The sequence below is a fragment of the Meles meles genome, chromosome 16, assembly GCF_922984935.1.
Source record: "Meles meles chromosome 16, mMelMel3.1 paternal haplotype, whole genome shotgun sequence".
NCBI classification, from domain to species: domain Eukaryota; kingdom Metazoa; phylum Chordata; class Mammalia; order Carnivora; family Mustelidae; genus Meles; species Meles meles.
The window spans coordinates 68,373,085-68,387,550 of record NC_060081.1 but is presented as its reverse complement, the minus strand read 5'-3'; the positions used below and the strand labels follow the sequence as shown (position 1 = coordinate 68,387,550).

General features: G+C 50.4%; 1 protein-coding gene across 5 annotated transcripts; it reads left to right on the top strand.

Annotated features, from left to right (window-relative positions):
- The first annotated feature begins 32 nt into the window (after positions 1-32).
- WFDC3 (WAP four-disulfide core domain 3) lies at positions 33-13,771 on the top strand. 5 transcript variants are annotated; one of them, XR_006815399.1, is made up of 7 exons: positions 33-2,033; positions 2,514-2,645; positions 3,308-3,454; positions 10,276-10,407; positions 11,360-11,545; positions 12,026-12,219; positions 13,075-13,771. XR_006815399.1 is itself a non-coding variant. In XM_045981863.1 (7 exons), the coding sequence occupies exons 2-7, from the start codon at positions 1,955-1,957 to the stop codon at positions 12,040-12,042; spliced, it is 693 nt and encodes a 230-aa protein (XP_045837819.1). In that variant the 5' UTR covers positions 33-102; positions 1,491-1,954; the 3' UTR covers positions 12,043-12,320. The 5 variants fall into 5 exon arrangements, 4 of the variants coding, with proteins under 4 accessions (XP_045837819.1, XP_045837817.1, XP_045837818.1 ...); XM_045981863.1 differs by lacking the exon at positions 13,075-13,771 and having other exon boundaries at positions 33-102; positions 1,491-2,033; positions 12,026-12,320; XM_045981861.1 differs by lacking the exon at positions 13,075-13,771 and having other exon boundaries at positions 33-157; positions 1,491-2,033; positions 12,026-12,320.
- Positions 13,772-14,466: the final 695 nt, after the last annotated feature.

The window sequence follows — 14,466 nt, the reverse complement described above, 5'->3', positions numbered from 1 at the left end:
CGCGCCGCGCGCCGACCCGGAAGCGCGCCGCCGCGAGCTGCTGGGTTTCTATGGGAACCGCAAGGCCGCGTCTCGGTGGGGTCCCGGACTCCTAACGGCGCAGTGAGCGCGGTGGCCTGGGCTTTGCTAGGGCGGCGCCGCGCCTCGGGTGCAGACTGTGGGTGTTTGGTCCCGGGGATCTTCCCTCTGGGCGCTGGCTGGTGAAGTGCGGGGCAGGAGGAGGGGGCGAGCACAGCGGCGCCTGCAGTTCAGTCTTTGAAAGCCGTAGAGTCGGTCTAATGCGGGGACCCAAAACTCAATCCCAAGAGGGGGTCTGGCCCACAGGGTCCTTCTAGGGCTAAGCCCCAGGGGCTGCCTATTTTATCTGAAAGCATCATAATGAAGGCTGGGAGGACTCCCCAAGCCCTAGGGAGCTGGGCTGCTCTCTGCGGACGGGTGATTCTGGGATGGGCAGGGGATGTAGGGGTTTAACAGCTGTGGAGTTCCTCAGAGCTCCCCTTAGCTCTGGCTTAGAGGTGAGATGTTCGTGAATAGAACTGGATCGATTTATGGGTAGTAGAGAAAGTTACTTTTACCAGGTGGCAATACGGGGTAGTAAAAAGTACGAGTTTTTCATGTAGAAAGATCTGACTTCAAATCCAGGATGATATGGTGATTAAGAACACTGACTATGGAATTGGGGTGCCTGCCTTTGGTATACCACCTCTTAACTGTGTGACGTATGTTTCTTTCTGTGCCTCAGTTTCCCCATCTGTAGAGCGGGGATAATAGTACTTAATTCACAGGGTTGCAGTGAGGATTAAGTGACTTAATACATATAAAGCACTTAGAATTGTGGTGCAAGTAAGCCCTCAAGCAATACTCTCGTCGTTACTATTATTAAATTCTGGTAACCACCACTTACTAGCTTTATGACCTTGGGTATTCTTTCTCAACCCCTCTGAACCAGTTTTTATTACCTCCGCAAGATTATTGTGAGGATTAAAATAAATGATACATACAAAACACATGTTAAGTCATCAAATTGTTGTTAAGTCAACAAATGTTAAATATATCCATGCTCCAATATCAGCCTTAAAACAATAAGGCAACTCTTCAGCACCAAACTCTTTGGCTCTATTAAGGAGAATTTTACTTTAAGCCTTGAATTTCCTCTGCTCTTTAATTTTACAGGTTAAGCAGTCTCAGTGGATACCACTAAATATCATGTCTGACCAAAGTCATAAGCAGGACAGATAAGTCAAACGAAATAGAGGAAGAGGAGATGAAGAAAGGGAGGATAGATGGTCTAGACTACTTGAGTCATAGCAACTTCTTTTGGGTTCTGTGAACTAGCCTTCATACCATCCAAAAATGACCTGTATGGGCTAGACAGACGAAGATGTAGGTGCTTGGTGCATTTGTATTCATTCTGAACAAACTCAAATATGACTTTATTGTAGTTTTTCTTCATGGTTTCTAAGTAGTCTGCTCCATCCTCTGTTTTCTAGGTTGCTAGGATGAACAGGAGCCACACTCCATTTTATTAGCTTTGGTTATGACTAAGTTGCATCTCTGGTCCTTCCCTCCGTCACTTTGGCTGCAGCTGTGTCCTTCCAAAGCCCTTTAGGGCTCCCTTTGATCCGGTATCCAGTGGCCATCCCTCATTTCCCCCAAGTGCCCATCAGGTTCTTCCTCATTGTCCACGGCTGCCGTGTATGTTCCATTACAGACTTTGTTCACCGTCATCGCGTGTGCCTTTGGGCGTGCCGGGAATTTCCCCACATACCAGCAACCAGTCACTTTTCTTCTTGTCAGGAGACTAATCCTTGGGGGGAATAGTGCGAAAGGGAAGACTTTGGGGCTGGGTTTAGGGCAGTCTCCTAGTCCTGCCCATCCCTTGGTGGGTGCCCTGGGCAAGGTGTACACCTCCCGCCTGGACTGAGCGCTCGTCTCAACTCTCGGCACCATCGTCATGCTGAGCTGCCTCTTCCTCCTGAGGGCCCTTCTTGCTCTTGGGTCCCTGACATCCTGGGTGGCTGCAGGAGAGCATGGTAAGCTATTATTTGGGCTCGCCGGCTAACAGTAACAGAAAGTGACTAAGAAGAATACCTTCCCTGCCTCTTCCTGGAGTGAGAGTCCTCATTTGTGGAGATGGTCATCTCTGTAGGATAGGACTGGTTGCATAGATTCTCAGGACAGCTGGGATAGGTCTTACTGGCTTTCTCTACCCTCTCTGGACGAGGAGGTAGGCCTTCCAGTCTGGCTCAGTAGAGGTTCTGGCTTTTCGCTAGAGCTCCTTAAATATGAGCAGGATCACACCAACCTTTCCCTCTCTTTATCTGCAAAGTGGCCCCACATTCAGTAGTGGTGGGCAAGGGTCAGGGGTTGTGTGAGGGGAGGGGACAGCAGTGGCAGAGGTGTCTTTGATAGGCATGTTGGCAGAGCCCGAAGAGCCTTGAAATGCTCGGCTTCCATTCCCCATTTCTTGAGGCTTAGCCGGTCACCTCAACCTTGTGGGACATCTTTTGCAGTGAAAGCAGGAGAATGCCCTCCTGATGAGCAGCCGTGCAGAGAGCTGTGCCAGGGGGATGCGTCGTGTCCCGCCGGGCAAAAGTGCTGCAGCACCGGCTGCGGTCGTGCCTGCCGAGGAGGCCTTCCAGAAGGTATGTTGGCTGGAGGGGCACAATCCAGGTGTGCTCTCTGACCTTGCCTCTGGGCTAGAAAGACCCAGAGAGCCTCCTACCTCCTAGATGGGCTCTGGAAATGGAGCTTGTCTGCAGCCTCTCTCCCAGGTTTGGGGATTTCTTCTTTAATCGTGCAACCCCCAGTTCTTTGTCCTCTATCAGAAAAGAAGACACACTGATGATCTCTGCCTTTTATTTGCACCCGGGGCTCCCGTGAAGGCTGGGGGGGCCAAACTGTGAGGGGAAGCCTGTTAGAGGCAGTGATCACAAGAGTAGATCTCAAGCCAGGGAGACTGTTCTTGCTGAAAATAAGCCGTAAGCCGCTCTTTGTAAGCGTTAAGCTTTTAAGCCATGATTTCCTCACCTGTAAAATGGGGATAATGGTTTGTACCTCTTGGGATTGTTATGAGGATCAAATGAGAGGTTCCTGGCACAAGGTGAACTCAGTAAATGTGAGCTCTCATCATGGTTATTGTCTTTGCTTTAGCACCAGGGTTGAGCGTCCTAAAGAAGCTCAGGGCTTCCTTCCTTTCTTTGATTTTCCCCTTTGCTAAACCTGTGGGAGCCACCGGGCACTACTCTCTCTCTCTCTCTCTCTCTCTCTTTCTTGTGTGTGTGGCTGTCTCCCTTTTTCCCTACAGGGAGGAAAGGAGATTGTCCCAGGGCTGTTCGGAAACAATCCTGCTTCCAAAGTTGCGTCACTGATGAGACTTGCCCAGGTACAGAGAAATGCTGCACGTTTGGCTGCAACAAGCGCTGTGTGGTCCCAGTCACTAAACCCAAGCTGGGTAAGAAATATTGCCCTGGGCGTCCCCGGGCTCGCTGGCCTGCCGTCTCCTTTCTCAAATAAGCCCACACCATACTGTTACTGGTTTTTCCTTACTTTGAGCAACAATAACTGCCTGCCAAATTCTGAGAACTTAAAAACAAACGGACAAACCATAGATAAAAGGTACCCCAGCCAGGATGATCTGTGGTATTGGATCCAGACAGGCAGAGGAGGCTGCCAGCAGGGAGATCGGTGGCTTGCGGAACTTTCTGCTCTCGTGTTTGCCTCCTCCCCTGGCCCCTGAGAGGCCTCCAAAAAGTATTAGAAATTGACAGTGTCTCTCCGTGGCTTGTTCCTTCTCATGTCCCTGTCGTTTCCAGATTTTTATGGTTAACTTTGCTTGTTTGTGCTTCCAAATAGATTTTATTATGATATTGTTTCGCACTACCCCCCCCCCCCCCGAAAATACGGAGGCTGCTTTTTTTTAGAGAGATGTTAGAGATAAAAATTAATTTCAGGGGGGCACCTGGGTGGCTCAGTGGGTTAAACATCCGCCTTTGGCTCAGGTCATGATCTCGGGGTCCTGAGATCGAGCCCCACATTGGGATCCCTGCTCAGCGGGGAGTCTGCTTCTCCCTCTCCCTCTGCCCCGTGCCCTGCTCTTGCTCGCTCTTTCCCTCTTTCTCTTTCAAATTGATAAAATCTTTAAAAAATTAACTTAGGCACAACGGACATTTTTATGTTGAATCTTTATGTCTTCCTATTGTCTAGCTGTGTTTGGTGTATTTCAGGGTGTTTTATAGTTTTGAAATACTTCTTGATAAGTTAGTGCCTAAGTTTTACTTTTTCTTCACGGCATTAAATGGGGTCTTACATCACACCTTCCGTTATGTTTTCTAAAGAAAGTGGAATCATTCTCTGTGAGCACATGTGGCAGCTATTCCAGTAGAAAAGCTTATATTTTGGTCATCAGAGAGCTGGGTTCAAGCCCGGGGCTCCCCGGTTACCGGCGAGCGGGTCCCTGGTCAAGTGTCTTCTGCTTCCCTGGGCCACATTTCCCTTCTTTGTCAAATGGAGAGAATAAGCCTTGGAGGTTGTTGTAAAGGTTCAAAGTATGTAAAGTGTTTAGCCCTCAGTGGACATTGGCTCCCTTCCTGTTGCCTGCTATGTTGGGCTTCCTCAGGAGTGCGGTTGCTAACCAGCCCCTTTTATCAAGAACCAGGATTGCTTTCTCCTCCCCTGACCTCTTCCTCTTGGAGACCCATGTGACCGCCTCTTTCCTTTCAGCCAAACCTCACCAGGTAGCAGCCCCTTCCCTGGACCCCGTGGGGCTGTCTCTGTCTGGCTTCCGCAGCTCTCTCAGGCGCCCTGCCCGTAAGAGAGAATAGAGGGTTGTCTTCCTTGCCAGGACTCTTTTGGCCACGTTTTGGAACCAGAGCCTGGGAACCTGTGTCAGGCCAGTCACTCACCGCCAGCCTGCAGGGCCCAGCACAGTCTACCAGTGTGTGAAGCTGATGGCCAAGTGACAGGGGCTGAGGGACAGGCTGGCACCTAGGCCAGGCCCTTTGTGAACAGCTCTGGGCCCTGGCCAGGCCAGACAGGGCTGCCTCCTCCCTTGGGGCCAGGCAGCCTGCAACAGTGGCCTCCCTGCAGATCTCCCGGAGCGTACTTACTGGCTGAGTGTGGGTCCTCCTCTAGCAGAAGGCCGAACTGGCTGCACTCTTAGTAGGTAAAGACTTTCCTAGGGCTCCAGTCCCAGGCTGGGCTGTTCAGTGGGACTGGTTACTACACTCGGCGTCACAGGAGGCTGTCCGTCCTGGGCCCTGAACAGTTCCTGCTCTCCCTCAGCTCTGACACGGCCAGTTTTACCAGAGCCAGTGCTGGTCGGCTTGGAAAGGCGGTGGGACGATCAGGCCGCCCGAGGGCTCGGGGCAGACACTGGGACCTGCCCCGCGAGGCAGCTCTGGTCTGAGTATGATGTGAGCCGTGGCTTCTCTGCTTGCTGTGTGGCCTCTCCGGTCCTGGCCTTTGTCTATGGAAAGTGGGGATGAGTGTACTTACCTCAAAGAGTGATAATGCCCTTTGGGCAGCTAGAACGGGATACCATGGACTGGGTGGCTTATAAATAAAAGAAATGTATGTCTTAAATTCTAGAGGCTGAGAAGTCCAAGATTAAGATGCCAGCATATTCAGTGTCTGGGGAAAGCCAGCTTCCTGGTTCACAGACTGCCATGTCTTCCCCGGGAGCTCACAGGGTGGAAGGGTGCAGTGTGGCAGTGTCCCCTTCATGGGGGCTCCCCTCCAACGACCTTGTCACCTCCCAAAGCCCCCATCTCCTAAACCCATCACACTGGGGGTCTATATCATACACTTTGGAAGAATTTATTTATTTATTATTTTAAGAGATTCTATGTATTTCTATGACAGAGAGACAGCAAGAGAGGAAACACGAGCAGGGGGAGCAGGAGAGGGAGAAGCAGGCTTCCCGCCGAGCAGGGAGCCCGATGCGGGACTCAGTCCCACGACCCTGGGATCACGACCGGAGCCAAAGGTAGATGCTCAATAACAGCTACCCAGGCGTCCAGAGAGATGTATTTAAAAAGCCTTTAGAAAACCTGACAAATAACGTTCAGCAGCTTGTGCTGGGATGCCCAGCACCTCTCTGTTCAGATTCCCTCCCCACCCTCCCAAGTCTGACCTGTCTGTCCACTCCCCCACTTTCTCCCTCGCTCACTACCTATCGAGCCTCTGCCTGGCTGGCTTATGTGTCCCGTGGTGAGCAAGGCCGCCGTGATTATAAATACTGGGTACCAACTGTGATGAGGGCTGCAAAGGGACATCAAAGCGAGCTGGAGAGGAGGTGTCCTTTCTTTCTTTCTTTCTTTCTTTTTTTTTTTTAAAGATTCTATTTATTCTTGACAGACAGAGATCACAAGTAGGCAGAGAGGCAGGCAGAGAGAGAGGAAGGGAAGCAGGCTCCCCGACGAGCAGAGAGCCCGATGTGGGGCTCGATCCCAGGACCCCGAGATCATGACCCGAACCAAAGGCAGAGGCTAGGAGGTGTCCTTTCAACCTGGAGGATGAGCGGGAGCTGCACGGGCCAAGGCTGGGAGTAGGGAAGAGCTTACTGTTTCAAGGAAGTGAAAGGAGGTCAGTGGGGTTGGAGGAAAGGGAAAGAGAAGGAAGGTGGCTCCGCTTAGGGAGAGTCCAGATTTCGGGTTAGTCTCCAGGGCTTCTGTCTAAGGCTTTGTTCTAAACGCACTGGGAATCCTTTGCAGGGCTTGTAAAAGCAGGGAAGAGAGGACCAGTCTGGTTTTCATTTTACTTTATTTTAAAAAATCTGTTTAAAAAGATTTCTTTATTAGGAGACTTAAAAATAAAGATTTATTTATTTATTTGAGAGAGTGAGTGAGAGAGAGAAAGAGAAGCAGCACCAGAGGGGCAGAGGGAGAGGGAGAAGCAGACTCCCTGTTGAGCAGGGAGCCACCCAATCTCCCCGTGAATGAGTCCCACCTCTTATTCTTGGGTAATCCTCATGGAATGTAGGGAATCACAATCATGTGGCTTAAAGAACCACATCATCAGTCCTGGTGTCAGAGCTGGGAATTTGGGACCCAGTTCTGCCACCATTGACCACAGGCCAGTCTTGTTCCTTTTCTGGATGTCTGGCTGTCTGTTTGCAAGGGGAGATATGATGGCTCAGAGGGCCCTTCTTGGCTTAAGAAGTTTTGAGATTTCACTTTTCTATCAGCACCACTGTCCTTCCCTCAAATATAGTGGAAGGTTAGAGCTAGGGCAATAGTAAAGCCTATGTCTTTCCTGGTGTCAGGTTTTTACTCCACTTTTTTGGTGTGTGATAACTTGGGTCTTGGGATGGGGCATATTTGAAGGGTGGGGATGACCATTCCCATTCTGACTCTCATTCCTCTTTCTCATCCCGATTCCTGGTTAGATAACTATGAGGTACCGGGAAACCATGTGGTATGAGGAACTGAGCTTACCTAGTTTGGGAAACCTGAGACAGTGAGAGGCAGAGGGTCCTGTCTGGGATGATGGTGCTAGCTAGCCATGTTTTCACAAGGTTTCTAGGCATAGGACAAGGACTGATGGATAGAACTTCTAGACATCCAGATTTCAGTTGAGTATAAAGTGTTAAGAGTAGGGTGCCCGAGTGGCTCAGTTGGTTAAGCAGCTGACTCTTGATTTTGACTCAGGTCGTGGTCTCAGGGTTACGAGATGGCCCCCAGCATCAGGCTCTATGCTCAGCGCAGAGTCTGCTTGAGATTCTCTCTCTCTCTCTCTTTTCCCCTCTGCCTCTCAGACTTGTGCTCTCTCTCCCTCTCTCTTTAAAATAAATAGATAAATAAATCTTAAAAATTGTAAGGATGGCATAGTCTGGCTTGGAAGCCATCAGTTCCAGTGTTTGAGCTGAAAGTAGGGAATTATTTGGCAGGAATTCATGGGGGATGCAGTGGTGGCCGTGGTGGGTACTGGTCAAAGGGCATGTGCTCTGACCCTCAGGGCTTCAGCCTGTTCCCCAAGAGTCCCTTCACTGTGTCTACTATTTGACAAAACTCCAGGGACCTCAAGGAAGCCTAGTCTGGAAGAGAGTAGAGGTTTCTCCGTGCCTGGTCCTGGGGATGAGGAGTAGCAGAATGCTCCTGGCATTAGTCACTTCAGGGCCAAGCTCAGCAAAATGGTGACATCTGGGAAGGGTGCTGCCCTGTGTAACCCCATGAGAAGTTATATTGCTAGGTTTTTCCCACCAGAGATTTTTTTTTTTTTTATGCCCAACCTTCTCAACTGTGGGATGAAAGGCTTCATTCTTTGTTAAATAGATTTTAGTGTTTGTCGAGCAGGTGGGGAGGTGTGGAAAGGCACATCTGGCAATTAGCGTGACCATGTGTTCTGGATAAAAAAATCAGATTCGATGTGTTCTGACAATGGCAGAGATTCTTTGAAATAGGGACTGTTCAGGAAAATCCTGTGATGCCGGGTTATTAGACCCTGATTGTCAGCTGCACATAGCCTCCTGGGAGGCCAACGCTGGCTTTTTTCCATCATGGCGGACTTCCCAGAGCCAGCCATAGGCAATTGTACTTACATGTCCCAACTCAGAGGCACTGGGCCAGTCCTGCTTCGGTTTTCCACAATGCTTTTAATAGCCTGTCGCTTCTTTTCTCCACTTAAAGAAGCTGAAATAAACACTGAGATGAATGAGTCATGGCGAGGCAGTTTGGTTTGGATGTGGGTTCCTAGGGCGTGCCTGCTCCAGGGGATCTGGCCCGGGGCCTGCGTGTTTTAAGGATGGTGTCGTAGGAAGAGTGCTTGCTTGCAAACCAGAGGCTGAGTTTTGTCCTGCTTTGCCACTGACTCACTCTGTCATTCTGGGCAAACCCCTTCTCTTCTCTGGGCGTCGCTATCTTCAGAGGGGTGGTGAAGGGGCACATCATGGATGTGCTTGGCTGTATGCAACAGAAAATTAATGAAATAGGGGTTCCTTTTTCCTCATGTAACAAGAAGTCCTGAAGTGGGGACCAGGGCTGGTTCCACGATACTGACAAGGATGAGGTTATTTATTTTTTTTTCCTTCCCTTTTGCCTTCCTTGGCTTCGTCGTACTCGTTGCCTCGTGGTTGAAAGAAGATGGCTCCACCTCCCTGGGTTAGGTCTGTCTTTGCACTGGAAGGAAGAGAAGTCAGGGCGCAGTTTGAAAGGTGCAGTAGTTGGCTGAAGAGTGCAAACGTTTTTCCAGCTTCTGTCATGTCTGTGGCCACTCCTAGTTACATGGTAACTTGGGGAAGCAAAGCTTCGCAGCTGGCTGGGCTCACTGCCTCTCCAACACAACTGTGGTCTCATTAGCAAGTGCTTCAGGTGTCCAGGGCTGCATAACAAATACTTCCCAAACTTAGTGGCTCAAAATAACAACAGTTGCCTCTTTCCCATGGCTGTTTGGGTTGGCGGGGCTCACCTGGGCCGTTCTTCTGCCCACACGGTGAAGCTAGGTCACTCATGCAGCTGCGTGCAGCTGGGGGCCCAGCGGGGAACTTGACGGTGGCTGGACCGGGCAGGATGCGTCTCTTCATCCAGCTTCTCTCTCTTTGGGGCATCTCCTCATTCTGGAGTTGAGCTCAAGCTTCTTCATGGCAAAGCGGCTGGTTTCTAAGGCGGGGGGTGTTTTAAGCCGACAAACCCCCACACACAGGTGCTTATCAAGCCCCTACTTGCGTCATGCTTGCTGGTGTCTTGTTCATCAAAGCAAGACACACAGTCCAGCCCAGAGACCATATGGGAGGTGTGGCTCCCTGGGGGCCACCACTATAGGTGTCTACCATGGGAAGGAGGGAGGGACAGTGAATGCGGGGCTCAGTGTTTGTCACAGTGGGTTAGATCTCCATATGTTTTCCAGACTGCGAGTCTTGAGACCACTTTAGTAGTCAATGACCAGAATTAAAAAAAAAAAAAAAAAGAGGGGCGCCTGGGTGGCTCAGTGGGTTAAAGCCTCTGCCTTCGGCTCAGATCGTGATCTCGGGGTCCTGGGATTGAGCCCCACGTCGGGCTCTCTGCTCAGCAGGGAGCCTGTTTCCCCCCCTCTCTCTGCCTGCCTCTCTGCCTACTTGTCATCTCTGTCTGTTAAATAAATACATCTTAAAAAAAAAAGAAATAGAAAGACTGTAAAGTACCTACGTATATGCACATAAATACATATTTTAAGCACGCATACGGATTAACATACACAATGAAATATGTATAATGTAATAAAACTCAGGAGTCACAGTGAAAATAACTGGAAACACTGGCTCTGAACACCTCTGGGTCCCATGCTTTGATTCTGTGGCAGAGTCTGGTGGCGAATGTCCTGCTGACCCCCTTCCGTGCGAGGAGCTGTGTGACGGGGACGAGTCCTGTCCCCAGGGGTATAAGTGTTGCAGTACCGGCTGTGGCCACTCATGCCGCGGAGACATTCAGGGAGGTATGTTGGCCCCTTGGGGAAGGGATTCTTGAGTTTCAGGGTGGGTTGGGGAGGGAGCCATCTGTGGCCTTCTGGTCTTTCCCTTCCTGGGAGGAGTCAGAGTTCTCATCCCTCCTGTCCTCCTAGACCCAGCCGAAAGCCACCCAGGGGCCCGCACTGTTGTTGAAAGAACTAGGGGAAGGCAGTGTGAGTTAGAAGGAAAAGTTCCCATACTGGAAGACGGGTGGTGTGGCTTCTGGTCTTGGTTCTGCTGCTGACCGGCTCCGTAACCTCAGGGAAGCAGACTTGTCCTGAGCCAGTTTCTTCATCTGTAAGGTGAGGGAGTTGCCCAAGGTCACGGTTTTCTGACCAGATCCTTAGCAACATATCCGCAACAGATAAAAGCATTCCTGATCTGATTTCTTTGTTTCAACATGTGTATTTTTAAACAAATCCACATTTTCGAATGCTCCTTTCGTAGCAGGCACTGTAGAACTCCACTTCAGGACCGCTGGCTCAGATGTTGTTTTTAGACAACGTGTAGATTCCCAGGTAGTGTTCAATCTGAAGATGGATTCTTGTCCTTATAGCTCATCCGGGAAGGTAGACGGTAATGAATTCTGATGAGAGGAGCACAAAGCAGGGCACCGGACCTTGTCTGGGGTGGCAGAGGGAGGCCCAGCCGTGGCGTGGGGGCTTCCCTGGCACTCCACGCAGCCCCCTCCACAGTGGTATCGAACCCAGGGACCTCCAGGGAACTCGTGGGAGACCATTTGGAAACTGCTGGTCCAGATGCTCTCTCACGGCCCCACTGATTCTCAGAGGCTCTAACTCCCAGGTTTCCCAGGCAGATCTTTGGTTATGATCCGGCTACAGTCAGGGATGGATTTGTCTGGAGCCTCCGAGTCTCAGTTGCATCCAGAGTCAGTGGCGCTGACAGTCCTGTCTCCTCCTGTTTCTGTTGACCCCGCAGGGCGGGGTGGTGAGTGTCCACAGGTTCTGGTGGGCCTGTGCATTGTCACCTGCATGATGGATGAGAACTGCCAGGCCGGGGAAAAGTGCTGCAAGTCAGGCTGTGGCCGCTTCTGCGTCCCGTCTGTACTGCCAGTGGAACTGGCCACAAACCCCAACTGGACCCCCAGCCCTGATTCTGCCGGAGGTGAGTTGCGCTGGGAGAGTCTGGTGGGAGAGAAAGATCCAAAGCCCCAGATGGAAAACCTTTATATAGACCGCATGGGATTCTAGGCTCTGAGTGGGTGTGGCTCCTTGGGAAGGTCTTTCTGCCAAAGTAGGATTGGATCTGGGCCCTAAAGACTAGGCAGGATGTGGCAAAGGGAGGAAAGCGCAGAGAACATGCTGGACAGGCGGTGTGGTGGTGAGCAAAGGCATAAAGGTGGAATGTGTGTGATATACTTGGGGACCCGGGTCGGGATGGGGCGAGAGTGAGCTGTTTGGGTGCTAGGAGATATAAGGTTGACATCTGAGTGAGTCATCTTCACTGCCAGTTTGGACTGGATTGTCTGGGGGAACAGGGAGCCATCCCAGGCTTTGGGGAGCAATGCATGCTGAACTTCTCTAGGGTGGGGGGAGCCGGAGCCAGGAGGGCAAAAGTGTGACCTGCTGCTGCTTCTTTCTGCAGGGATCCTGGTGCCTTAGCTGTCGCGATTTGTCCTGAGCTGCTTTGGTGATGCCGGGGGGCTTGTCCTGGCTGCCAGGAGAGGGTGATGTCCTGGGACTGTGACCCTCCTGGGGGCTCTCGTTGCCCTCTCTGCTCTGCTTCTGTTCCTGCTGTGGCCCTGAGCACGGGAAACAGAGTCGTGGGTTTGGGCAATGGTGTGTGGTACTGCTTTTCCCCAATAAAGGCTGTGCTGACCTTCTTGCCTGTGCTGTTGGAGGGCCAGGACAAGGAGAGAGAGCTCGGGGGTCTGAGCATGGCTGCAGGATTACAGGACTTAAGGCAACCCGTCCTTCCCGAGAACACTGAAAGCGGGTGCTGCCCTGGTGGTGAGGGCAGACATGGGTGGGAGTCAGTCTCAGCTGATTGCCATAGATTTCTCTCTCTCAAGCCTCAGGAGTGGGATCATCAGGGCTCTTGGGCCTGCTGGTGGTTTACTAGAGAATGTGAGTTGGGGATGGAACTGGGGTGGGAAACTAGCTCACTGTAGTTTCTTGGATGGTCCCACCTTGGATCTCCTTCTCTGGGGGCCGGCCCTTGGCTCCAAGACAGGCAGTTTGTCCCCTTCAGGTAGCTTTGCTGTAGGGAAGGGTTGTCTTCAGGTTCTCAGAATATAAAAGATAAAATAAATTTTAAAAATGCATACAAAATGGATCACGTTCTATATCCTGGAGAAATTTATGTTATCACATTATTTTGTAAAGGGACACCATGAAAACAGCTAATTTAATTAGTCTTTTCCTGGTGAACATGAATCTCTGTACATATAAAGGTCGGCCTTCTTTTGCAGGCACATCTGGGGAAATTCTTTGTGGTAGAATACTAGTTTCTCCAATAGAGCCTGAACCCCCCCCCCCCCCCATGAAAAGGCCCTCAATCAGTGTTTGTTGAGTGACTGAAAGAATGAATATAATTCCCAAGTCTGTCTGTAAGGAATTTGTTGAGCTTTGAGTATTAGAAAACCCACCCAACAGTGGCTTAGTCAATAAAGACATTTAATTTTCTCACATCAGAGTCTGGAGAGAGGCATCCACAGCGCTAATAAGACTCCTTCCTTCCTTCCCCACCAGCCTCAGTGTGCCGGCTTTTGTCCTCAAGACGGTCCCCTCATGGGTGTGGGACTGTTGCTGCAGCTCTGGACGTCACAGCAGGAAGGTCTGTGGAAAGAGTAATGGTGAAAAGACCTTCACCTCAAATGGTCTCTCCTTTTAAAGACAGAGACCATCTTCCCCAGAAGCCGACCCCCCCCCCCCCGGCCATTTCCCTCGTCCTCCCATTGGCTCGAAAAGCAAATCTCTGCAAACAGGAGGGGGAAAATATGACTGTCTTAGATGAACCATGTTTCATCCCTGAGTCTGAGGGAGGGGCCCACCTGCATTTAAAAACCGAGATTCTGTTAGCAAGGAAGGAAAGAATGGGGGAGGGAAATAATGAACTTTGTGTGTGGTATTGGACATATACATTCAAAATTTGGACAGAAATTTCTAAGTAGGCAGGACTTTTATAACAAGAAAGAATATTAGTGCTCACCTTGAATATTGCAAAAATGTTTTTTATAATTCCCAACTCTAACAGAAAAAGGCAAGTTACAACTTAAAAAAAAAACCTTCCAGGCCACCTGGATGATGCATTTGGTTAGGTGTCAGACTCTTGAATTCTGCTCAGGTTGTGATCTCAGGGTCGTGAGATCGAGCCCTGTGTCAGGCTCTGAGTCTGCTCAAGACTCTCTCTCCCTGTGCCCTTCCCCCAGTAAATAAATAAACATCTTTAAAATTAAAAAAAAATTTCCATCACTGTTGTCTTTTTGTGCCCCCTTTCCCTCTGTTTTCACACTGGCCTGTGAAATTCTGGTTTCTACTGATTTGGAACACTCATCTCTTTGAGAAGACATGTCTGTGTTTGATCTGAAGAAGAGTGGCTAGTGGGAGCCTTGCAGTGGCCATCCGAGGGACCCTCAGGGCCCCAGGCTCATAGTGCAGGGAACTAGGAGGACCCCCGTGTCAGTATAATAGGCTGCTGAACATTTAGGTTCTTCTTCCATTGTTTTCCTTATCGTGTTATTGTTTATTTAAAAAAAAAGGTAATACACGGACACCATCTAGAAAATGAATACGGAGAAGCTTTCAATGAAAACAGCAATCTTGGATCTTAAAACACTGTAGGGTGATTTTCTGCTGGGGGTGGGGTTGGGACTGGAAAGGAAGGTGTGAGTCCCAGCGCAGCTCAGGCTGAGCACCAGGAGAGATGTCCTTTCCAGATCTTTCCTCCTCATCTGGGGCAGCCCACCCTGTCCACATGGGAGAAACGACATGGGGTGGGGGGAGGGGAGAGAATGAGAGAGAGAGAGAGAGAGCGCGCGTGTGAGCGAGCAGGCGCATGAACCAAAGGGCCGAATTTGACCTTGG